A 12,504-nucleotide genomic window follows, 5' to 3' on the forward strand; every position below is an offset into this window, starting at 1 on the left:
GCTCTGTAACCAAAAGCATCCAAATATTGTGATATTATTATGAGACGATATAACAATATTTTGTTTGGAAACCCAAAACAGCAATTTACATAACAACCAAACAAAAAATAACGTTTTGACGTTAAAAAAATTGCTTGCGGTCGTTCAGAATCCAGTCGCAATCAGATACAAAACAAAATAGAAAATCGGACAAAAATAAAACATGATTTATCCGTCGTCCTCCTCAGAAACGCGATTGATGGTCACAATTTCGAAGGGGTCTATAAATAATGCACTTCGTCAGGTTTAAAGAGTAGCCAGAATGGTTCGTTAACACGAATATTGATTGTTATTGTTATATTTAATTTACTCTTGGCATTAATAACAATTCAATAAAGCTTTTTTTTATTACTTAGATGGGTGGACGATCTCACAACCCACCTGATGTTAAGTGGATGTTAAATTCAAATTCAAAATCATTTATTTCAACTTAGATGTCAGTATGACATGACACACTTGTTGAATGTCAAAATACAAATAACAATGTTAACTCTACCACTGGAGCCCATAGACATCTACAACGTAAATGCTCCACCCACCTTGAGATATAAGTTCTAAGGTCTCAGTATAGTTACAACGGCTGCCCCCACCCTTCAAACCGAAACGCATTACTGCTTCCCGGCAGAAATAGGCAAGAAATAGGCAAGGCAGTGGTACCTACCCGTCCGGACTCACATACATAGCTTACGAACATTTCCACATATAGAATTGTATCACATTATTTTACAAAATAAAATCGGAATACTGAATATCTGTAATACATTGAGTGTTATTAATAATTAACATCACGTATTGTAATTGATGATGCCACTTTATTTGCAACCAATGCGTAATATTTAGAAGTGCTCTTATCGAGAATGGAACGAGTAGGTCTAGAGTTTGGATTAAGGATTAATCGCAGTAAAACCAAATCAATGGCCGTCGTTCGCGCTAACAATAACACGGCCGAAGTGATGTGACTCAAAAAACGGGCTGCAATATGATCAAATTCTACATATACCTTGGGAATTTGTAATCGTTCAATACAAAAAAAAAAAAAATTGCGGGTTTTATGGACATGGAGTATAGATGACGAAATTAAAAGACGCGTCACGAGCAACGGCGGATCCAGAGGGGGGTCATGGGGGTCATGACCCCCCCTGAGCTAGTTCCAGGACTTGAACTAACGTGGACTAATTGAAGAACATCATGATTTATTTATTATCTATTGTTATCAAAATTAAATTATAAGTTCTTAACTTGCCCACGACTATGTGACCCCCTCCTGGCGCCAAAGCTGGATCCGCCCTTGGTCACGAGGTCATGATGGACAGACTGAAGGATTTATGAGGAAATAGAAACATAATCAAGGCCGCAAAAATCAAGTATTTCAAATAATAATGTTAGAATGTCTGCATTATAAACATAGAACCAGACCTATAGAAATTATAGACCTAAACTAAATATTTATTTGAGTTGTACAATAAGCAACAGGATAGTAATGGTATCAGAAATTCTAATTTACAATCTATAAACGGTTCAATTCCCTCCGGTTAGCAAATCTCAGTGATTAACGCGTGCACCCACCGAAGCCTCAAGCCGTCGCGACTCAACCACAGACGAGACATTTAATTACACTGTAATTTATAACCGCCCCATTAATCGCGGGCCTTGAGCGCGCCTGCAACATTAAAAAACCGAATCTATCCCCTTGATTACAAGCTGTCACATCGTAGGATTTTTTCTAAGCCCTCAATTCTAATTAGTCACGTCGGTTTTGTAACACTCGACTGGCGAGCATCCATTTTCTTAAACGCTGTAATTGGCCCCTACCTAGAATGTTACCAGCCGCGAAATTTATTGCTTAATTACCTCAAGAAAACGCGTCGCGCCCGCTACATCTCCAACAGATGTTTTTTATCCTCCCGGAAAAACAAAATGTTTTAAGAATGACATTAATTAATTCTTAATGAAATTCATCTTCACCCTCCCGTGTTTTAATTTAAACGCTCGATTTATTACTTGTACAATTTGTCGCTTGCAACCCCCACGGATAATTAAAACAAAAAACATCCTTTGTTACATTTATTGGTGACGACAACTTAAACAATTAGCTCGAGAAATTTTCACGTTTTGGGTCACTACAAATAAAGCTTAAATTGAAAGATGCGCCATTAATTAAGTACCATTCTGAATAATTTTCACGCAATATCACTTAATACTTTCTTTGATACGGATCATCCACTGAGCTTTGGAATAGCGGCTCCTCAAATCTGAAATACCCTTCAGCAGGTCTGACGACATCTTGGAAGGTCTTGTGAGTGGGCTTACTGTACGAGTCTGCACTGTCGTGGTACTGGTGACTGTTGATCACGTTCCTGTTAACATTCCGGTTGTCCTGGTTACTCTTCGGTTTGTCTTCTTTTTGAGGAAGCACGGCAGCAGGCGTTACTTTTTCGTCGACTTTCTTTTCCCTATGATCGGTTCCAGCGGGAGCTAAATCCCTGAAATTCCTTTCGTCTTTCCTTAAAGGTGCGTACGGGTATCTGTTTCTAAATCTGTAGTCATACCTTCCGTTTCTCGCATAGACGTCATCATCATAACGTCTATATGGATCTACTGAGTATCTGTACCTTAAATCAACGTTCGGTGGTGTTCGAACTACTTCAGGGAGATGAGCGTAATAGATGATCCTTTTCGGCTTCCTTGGCACGTAGTTGTCGTAAACCTCATCGTATCTGTCTATCCTGGGTCCATATCCAGGGTAACGCCGTCGCTCATACGTATCATAGTATGGATCGCGCCTGTACAAATCATCATTGTAACGGTCCTCGTAGTATGGCCGTCTCGATTCTTCAGGATAGTAAACAGCTTGTCTGGGATACACCGGTTTGAAATTTCTATCCTGCTCGTCAGGCCTCACGAATTCAGTTCTAAGATCATCTTTTCTTGTTGCACGTTGTATTATCTCCTTATCGTGACGCGACTCCGATGCTTCTATGCCCCTGTTTTGAGTAACGAAATTAACTCTAGGCATTCTAGAGTTGATAAGTTCTCCTGACGGCTGTGGCGGTGTAAGGATATCGTCTCTGTGTGAATCTTCACGGTTAGGATACGGTAGTTTAACCCAGTTCTCGTTAGAAGCTCTGGCTCCTCGGCCAGTTGGTCTATCAGTAGCTTTCTCAGTAGTCTGGTATGACGGGAACACATCTTTAACTTCATTGGTTAAGGATATTTTTGTTGTTGGATCTTCTTCGGGCAGCAAAGGGCCCGGCAGCCAGGGTGTAGGTTGGTTTACATTCTGCTGTCGATCTGCTTGTATGTTGTAAAACTTCTCTTCTTCAATGACACCGCGACGATCTCTAGCCGTTTCCGAATCAGCATTATCCTGTAATGAAGAACACAAACGCAAACTTTACATACATCTGCAATAACTGATAAAGCTTGCCTATGATAATGTAATTATTGATATCCACGAGGGGCAACAGTAATTTTCCATTTTTAGTAAAAATTGTTTTTGTTTCTTAGACAGGAGAACGACTTCTACAACATAAATACCGCCATCTATCTTGAGACATGAGCTTTAAATCTTAATTCTATAGTACAACGGCTGCCCCTCTCTTTAAACCTGACGGAGAAAACGGCAGGTTATCTCCCCGTGCGAGCTCACAAAATGACCTGCCACCTGTAAATAAATGCCCTACCACTAATGCTGGAACTCAGAACAATGCTTGTTGTTCAATTTATAAGAATAGAAAATGTAACATAAACCATGCACTGTCCCGATGATGAAAGCAAATTATCAAAGTTCAAGTTTCCAGTTAAAAGGTCTCTGCGACCAATCTCCGTAATGTAAACACTTACGAGATCAGAGGTGTGCTCTAAAAGTAGGGGCCGCTTTATTCTGCCGCTCAACTCTGATTTATAATGAAAATTAAATAAACTAAACGTCCGAGACGATTGATATAAACAGCGTGGCACGAAGGCGATTAACTGGGAACGCCATTCGTACATTTCAGGTGAAAAATCACAAGATGGCCGCCCGCTTTTAGATCTTGGACGTACACACGTATTTGCAATACGTAAAATTTTATGTAGTATTTAGACGATAGAAATTACACTCGTGATTCTTTTAATAATATTAATTTATCAGTTCGAGTAGATTCGACTAAAATAGTTATTTTTTATGAATAATCTTGTTAAAGAATCTTATTTGCCAACTATATAGGTATTCAATAGTCTTGAGGTGCTATTCTAACTTCGATCTGACTGGTGGAAGACAGAAAGAGTTTGCTAACATCTACCCTAGCAAGAGCAGTGCTTCGCTGAATGTATAACTGGATCGCAATCGCGACTCAATTGAGAAAATCCGGCAAAAACTCACATCTGAGTCCACTTAGTACAAATTTTGAAGTCTCAATTGAATATTTAACCGCTGTGAACCAACTGAAACGCCTGACTCCTTTTCTACAGTAAAATGCAAGACCCGTGCCGACTTACAAAAGAATAGAATAGATGGAAAAGTTCAAAAATGAAATAAGTTTTACAGTCCCGGTGGCTTAGAACGCGATAATCACTTCTTGAAGGCAAAATAAGAGATTCGTTACCTCTGTTTTCTTATTAAAGTCATGCGGCAGTTCCAATGAAGACACACCTGTCATCAAAACAGCGCACCAAAAGATTATTGTCTTGATGTTCTTCATCTTAGCGACGTAAGTTAAGTCTGGAATTAAATTAAAACAAACAATTCATTATTTATTTTTATTTATTGCTTAGATGGGTGGACGGGCTCACAGCCCACCTAGTGTTAAGTGGTTACTGGAGCCCATAGACACCTACAACGTAAATGCTGCCACCCACCTTGGGATATAAGTTCTAAGGTATCGGTATAGTTACAACGGCTCCCCCACCCTTCAAACCGAAACGCATTACTGCTTCACGGCAGAAATAGGCCGGGTGGTGGTACCTACCCGTACGAAGTCATAAGAGGTCCTACCACCAGTAAAAAGATTAAAAGATTAGGATTAAAATAGTACCTTTGCTATAATCTTGACCTCCAGAAAAATTGAAAACATGGTCCTTGCAAATAAACAACAACCACCTCATTTTAAACAGCTATCAGAGGCCATTTTCAGACCACCTGAAGATTAAAGTCTCATCTTCTAGCTGCTGTACTACCTTTGCGACTTAAATGTTTAGAATAGTGGCACCCACCGATGGGGTATTGCAACATTTTAAAGTGAGATACAAACATTATTCAGGCTAAGGTTATTACAGACTTATGTGGGTTAGGAAAAGCGCAGTTATCAAGGAGTCCGAGGTCGCTTTTCTGATGATTAACAGGATAAAGCTATGATTTTGATACGGATTGATGGGTACGGATATGGGATTGAATAGATCAAAATCGTTTTTTTTTTTTTTTGGGAGGGAATGCGCCTGTTTTTGTCGTCATCCGAACATAGACACTGTTACGTAGGCTATAAGCATATATAAAGACGTTAAATCTGTTCCTTATACGCATCCTTGCTAGGTAATAAACATTTTCAGCTTCTATCACTCAAGTTACTGTTCGGACAAATGTCCCTACTCTGTTATTACTTATTACTAGCCTTGAATATTATGACATTAGAAATCGTAGTTATTATAGACAATTAAAGGACATATTTAGAACAATTTAAAATCTATTACAATCTTTTTTTTTTAAATTACAACCACGTGATATTCGAAATGACGGCTCGAGCGAACCGGAAACCTGACGACATAAAACGGAAACCACACCGACCAACCGTGAATATTATCTGCGCATATTATAATATAACAAATGGTTTGGGTACAGCACAGCCACCAGTTTACAAATTTCGCCTCGTTTTGTGAAGGTGATATCAATTTTCGTAATTTTGCGTAACACGTTATCTGCGAACGAGATTACCACCATCCAATGAGAGCAAGGATTTGTTTTTGACACGCTTTCGGTAGGCAGCGGCTTGGCTCTGCCCCTGGCATTGCTGAAGTCCATGGGCGACGGTAACCACTCACCATCAGGTGGGCTGTATGCTCGTCTGCCTACAAGGGCAATAAAAAAAAATAAAAAAAAAATAAAAATTGCCTTGTATGTATGTATGTGTTTATTTGTGTGTGACGGTATCTTTGAACATCAAGAATTAAAGACCGGTGATAATTTAAAAAAGATGTGTGATGTCGTGGGACACCAGATAGGAACGTAGTTCCTTGTTATAAAAATATTAATTTTAAGTTGTATTCGAGGTATAAAGAAAATAAAACTGGAGGTTTCGCAACAACCCGCGGTCATTCGATAACCCTCGAACTTATTGTGGTACACTTCATTCACGGTTGTTTGCATAAGAGTTAGTGTATTGCGCAAACGAACGCTCTGAGATCGTGGTCAATGAATGATAAAAAAATATGTTATTTTTTGTACGTTATTACAAAGTTAAGTCGTACATTGTGTGCATTACGTAGAAAAATCTTACGTTACGGACGTTTTTTCCCGGTTAGGGTACCCCTCCGCATCGCCCCATAAGGAACTTCGTTCGAAAAAAATTTAACTGCCTTCTAATATCCAAAATTATTGAAAAGTTCTTGTTTTCACGGGAGCACAATTGCTTTTACAGTGTTCCTCCAATGACCTAACATAACTAACACAAGCCTACACCGGATTCCCACGGCTTGACCTGTCAATAGTGTGACAAACAGATCGTTCCGCCCCATAAAACTGCGTTGTATAGTGCATTGTACACATTTACTATCGATTACCGTTAGTCTGTGATCTGTTGAAGTCATTGGATCCGGCGACTGACCTACTTCATTCAGATATACGTCGTTCTGTTTCAAAAAGTGTTCCTTTTAACTGTTACAACATCATGAACAATGATTATTTGTAACTTATGCAAGCTTTTTCAGTTAAACGTCTTGTAGTAGAGGGTGCTCTGTGATCGCGAAAGATGACCCCATACCGTCCACCTTAAGTGATAAGTGAATTTGTATTGTATTCAAAAAGTTATAATATTATTTTCGTCGTTTAGATTGTACTTAGTATGTACTAAGATTTTTTTTATTCAGATGTTTTATTTTCTAGATTTATCTGTAATCGGCTATATAGCCATAATCAGATGTGTCCCAAGGGGTTCCAGTTGTGGATGACATTACATTAAATGTCATCTATTACAGCAGTAAATTTAATTTCATTCCTCTAAGTTGAATTTAAAAAAAAAAAGAAAGGATAAATATGAATATTAACTAAAAATTTGCTGTGTTCAAAGAAAACTACATAGAGAAGAAACTTTGAAACTAGGCTAAAAATTTTTCAATTAAATATTTTAAATTTTATAAAAACATTACAAAGGTAAATTAAAAGTGGCGGTTTGATAGATTAACTCAACTGAAGGAAGATTTAGCCGACTGTTTGTAGTTGTTCGATTTTATTCAGAATCGACGGCAAAGTCATAGATAGCTATCAAAAAGCTTATAAAAGCACCTACTATATACTTAAACTTCAATTTAAACTGATAAAGCATTTCAGTTAACATTTTTATTACTTTTTTTTTTTATTGATGGATGGACGAGTTCACAGCCCACCTGGTGTTAAGTGGTTACCCGAGCCCATAGATATCTACAACGTAATGCCTTTTTCTTCTTCTTACCTTTGCTAATATCAGCGTTACCCTAGCATGTAGGTGAGCTCTCGGGGCTCAAACCGGAGGTGGTGCTAACACTGGCTGTAGCGAGAGTAGCGCTTAGCAGAATCTACCACCGGATCGGAAACGCGACCCACTGAGAAGATCCGGCGAGAAACTCAGCGGGCACATAATGCCGCCACCCACCTTGAGATATGAGTTCTAAAGTCTCTGAATGGCTGCCCTACCCTTCAAACCGAAACACATTGCTGCTTCACAGCTGAAATAGGCAGGGCTGTGGTACCTACCCGTGCGGACTCACAAGAGGTCCTACCGCCAGTTTAAATGCTTCGAGCAATGACACCAGCTACACCGTATGTTTTTGTAGCTGTTGCAATTATTACAAGTAACAATGTCGTCGTTGTTGTTGTGAGTAAACAATAAAACAAAACAACCGGATACTACCGAAAAATATTTACTCGCTCCGAATTTTAAAGGTGTCATTCTAATGAAAAGATCCGAAGCGAATCGAGACTCCGGATTTCTATTTGCCGCTTTTTTTATTGCTTAGTTGAGTGAACAAGCTCAGAACGCACCTGGTGTTAAGTGTTTACCGTAGCCCATAAACATTATGACGTGAATGCCACCTATCTTGAGAAATCAGGTTGAAGTCTTATATTTACTAGAGATTGAAATTATCGTTATTATTAGTCATTGAATAATGGCATTGAAGGATTTACACCTATCGCTCTATGACACGGTACCTATTTCATAGAATTTCACTTTTAGACGAATTATGAAAACTTATATCAATACATTGGTTCACATCATAATTCATTACTCATAATTCATCAATATATAATAATATGATTGTATATTCGCATATACATATCGTTCATAGCATTTTTGGGTCTCATTCATCTGGCAACACTGATGGCTATAATGTAGAGTTCACCGTGTTGTGAAATACAATAAACATTTAGGAAATTATGTACCTTTTATTCATACGCAAATGCAAAGTAAATCATGTGAAAATAACCGAAAACTCTCACATTTTTAACAACGAGTACGGGTTTATGTATCAGAACTGATAAGTTATCAATCTTGTAAGTATTTTGAGGGGAGTCTGTATGTGTAATTTGTGTCAAAAAACAAAGTTGACAAAAAATTAATAGAAAAGAAGGGAAAGGCGAACGGATATAACAGATGATGCTAATTTTTTTCATGAATTAAGCCACAATATTCTTAGGTAGGTTTTTTAAGACATTTTACTTTAATAAATTACTAAGCTGAGCACATATTATGAGCAAAATCGCAAAAAAAAATTATTAATTTGTCGGGACATCAAAAATAGTAAACACGAGATTAAGTAGTAGGTAAGAGTAGTTCTAATTAAAGTAATATACTTCCTAATTTAGTTGAGATTTTACTCCTCTGCGATCGATGACAGAGAGACAAGGGCAAGCACATCCAGATTCCGATCACCAAGTAACTTGAACGAAAATACTGGCTTCGACCGGATATCAAACTCGGGCACAGTGTGTCAGGGACACTCACCAGTACTCTAGACCAAAGGCGTAAAATGAGCACGTACCAGAGATGTGCACGAAATAAAATATTTTTGCTCTTAGCCTTTGTATTCTTCGATTTACAGTGTTAACAGATAGATCCAAAATGATTTCAATGGCGCTCTTGGAAGAGGCGATATGAAATACACCCACAATAAACTATATAACATTATTACAATAATATAAAAAATTCAATGAATCACTGACACAATAAGTACAATAATTCGTAGAGGCCATATAGTGCAATTTACCGTTATCTATTTAATTTATAATAAAAATGAATTTTAGCGCGAAAAATCCCATAATTAAATTAAATATAATATGTTTTTATTTTTCAACATTTATAATTTAATCTATGACATCATAGATAAAGCTAACATTTGCAAATAATTTGTTATCACTTACTTTTGCATATTCCTATACCCGTCTGCTCAGAGATGCCTTCCGCAATGTTGTAAAACACCAAATCGACTTAGCCAGGGCACCCAGTCAATCACTCGTCACGCGTTGTGAACTTATTGTTTGTCAACACAATTGATTCGTGTTTCCATTGTATTTAGTGAAAGTTCACGTATCGTAGGTAATGCACAAGTGATACATACGTTTTTCTACTTTTGTGGTATAACAAATGCACTAATAAGAAACTGAAAGTTTTTGGGTTGAACGGTGTCGTAGTACATGAAACTCTTCTAAATTTTCAGTACCAATTTCCTTAATGCCGCTGGCGAATGATAGAAATCATCATAAATAAACGTGCTCTTTTAAAAAAGTTGTGCGAATATTTTAGGTACTACAATGCACATTTATAAATAAGGATTTGATCAGTGTGCTTCTTCGATCAATAATTATTGATCGAAGGTGTGCTTAGTGCGAGTTTGTTAACGTTCTCGATAGCGTAAAAGTTAACTCTTGCATTGAATGGGATCGTTTGCGTACGTTTGCCGCTAGGGGCATTATTCCAGCTGCATACAAAATTGGCTTAATTTTACGCTATCGAGAACGTTAAGAAACTCGCACTAAGCACACAGTGACACTAAAAACGAAATTTGTAATCGAAAGCAATTCAGTACGTTCACACTGGAACGTAAGGAATTCTATTTAGTTACCTATAGGACGGTGATACCCACCATTGCCGATGCACAGTACACCTGAACTCGGACCTGAAGCTGACGAACTCAGTGATAAGGATGGGGTATGTTGCTAACTACTTACCGAGCGCTTCCGAAGAACGCCTAACAGTTCAAAGGCAGCTCCTTTAGGATGGTTAATTTGGATGATGTTACCACTACACACGAATTAAATTGCATTCTAGCTGTAGATGGCCAAGATCGTGTACTCGTATCCCCTAATAAATGTAACTAATAAATAATAAAATAATACACTAACCTATTGATTTTTTTGCCTAAATCAATCTTTCGCCTGTTGTACCTATAACAGCCCAAATTATATGGCGATTCTCGGAGCTGCGATATCGCGTAGACAATGGAAACATGTCCGAATAACAGCATTTTTGGATTATCTGTTTTGGACAATACAGCCTCGATGCGTGTCGCCCCATCGCGAGCCGCGCTCACAGACCATCCTTTCCTGTTAATTAATGTTTGCCTTGTTTTAATTAGTTCCCACATTTACACCATAACTAATTCTGATAATAATACGATAAGAGAGATAAATAATACAGCAAAGCTTTAGATAAATTTTAAAATAAGTAAGGACAAAATTAACACAACGATGAAAGAAACTTAAAAAACTCAACTTTACACCAGAATCATATTTAAAATATAATATGGTAAAAAGTGATTTAGGCTAAAATGCAGTTGCGACATTTCTCCCGTCGAAGATTTTCTCTATTAGTCAACACATTTACTTATTTTGTTTAATGTTGTCACCAAAAAATTTGGAAATTGTATTTTTTTTATCTAAATTGTCAATTAAAAAAACAACAGCGAAACTGGTACTGATGAGACCCCTTGAGTCCGCACGGGTAGGTACCACCGCCCTGCCTATTTCTGCCGTGAAGCAGTAATGCGTTTCGGTTTGAAGGTCGGGGCAGCCGTTGTAACTATACTGAGACCTGAGACTGAACTTATATCCCAAAGTGGGTGGCGCATGTACGTAGTAGATGTCTATGGGCTCCAGTAACCACTTAACACCAGGTGGGCTGTGAGCTCGTCCACCCATCTAAACAATAAAGAAAATATGTAATAGGTACATAAAATGAATCTAAAACTTGAATTGTCAGCGACTTATTGAATTTTGGTCAACAGACCAACGCTTGTGTGATAAAATACGAATCGACTAGTTTAAAGTTTACTTTTCATGACTGATGATTGAAAAACTGATTGATGATTGAGATTGAGTTATTGTCTTTATGAAAACTTTTAATTTTTTTCAATTAATTTCATGTGCAACTCATTTTTGGAAAACATTTGCTTTTTTTTGCATTTGCGTTTGCATAAGGGGTCACAGGGCCCTAGACATCGCATCGGGAATGTCGCCATCGTTCTTAAAACACAAAGTGGAAATCGTCTTTACTCCAATGGTGTCTACAGAGCCGGATTTAAACTTAATGTCGCTCCTGGGGACCGGAAAAAAATCCGCCCCAATACTGGAATTTTACCTAAAGTTGTAGTATAAATTAAGTATATTTTAATTTTCAAAATAACAATAACTACTTTATTGCAGAAACTTATGTTATATATTCCAAAAACATAAATAAATATTTGTTTTTTTTTTTTTCAAACAATTATAAATTTGGCACTAAGGGTGGGTCATAATTAATAATTTTACATAAAAAACTAATTAAATTTCTTAAATTACAGAAAATAGAAAAATCTATTATCTATTCATTAATACGTGAAGCAAAAACTGTATCCCTTTTTACAAAAAATGCGCGGATGGAGGAGTATGAAATTTTCCACATATAGAGAATATAGAGAAGTTCACAATGCTAACTTTTTGAAATAATGCAAGATACATTAAACCAATAAAGAAAACATTACACTACCATGTCTTTGACACAGTAACATATACTCTTAGTTTATTGTCAAACTTTTGTTATTATAAAGTCTGCAGTCAAATTGAGAATAGGCTAATATTGTTTATCTTTAATATTACGAGTATTTGTCTATAGTGTAGTCTGTTGAAACATATAATTTCAATTAATTATAGTCGAATCTCGACTAATGCGGGAACATTAGTTATTTTAAATTTCCAAGAAAATAAATTGATTAAATCATTTTGATTATTATTTTTTCCAAAAGTGCCAAAATTATAATTCACAA

The 12,504-nt window shown here is 37.1% G+C and overlaps 1 protein-coding gene across 1 annotated transcript; it reads right to left on the minus strand.

Moving 5' to 3' along the window:
- Positions 1 to 2,090: 2,090 nt before the first annotated feature.
- LOC101744418 (uncharacterized) lies at positions 2,091 to 9,762 on the minus strand. The gene is made up of 3 exons (XM_004929654.5): positions 9,626 to 9,762; positions 4,626 to 4,741; positions 2,091 to 3,406 (listed from the first exon to the last, which is right to left on the minus strand). The coding sequence occupies exons 2-3, from the start codon at positions 4,719 to 4,721 to the stop codon at positions 2,234 to 2,236; spliced, it is 1,269 nt and encodes a 422-aa protein (XP_004929711.1). The 5' UTR covers positions 4,722 to 4,741; positions 9,626 to 9,762; the 3' UTR covers positions 2,091 to 2,233.
- Positions 9,763 to 12,504: the final 2,742 nt, after the last annotated feature.

This window comes from Bombyx mori, chromosome 21 (assembly GCF_030269925.1).
Source record: "Bombyx mori chromosome 21, ASM3026992v2".
NCBI lineage: Eukaryota > Metazoa > Arthropoda > Insecta > Lepidoptera > Bombycidae > Bombyx > Bombyx mori.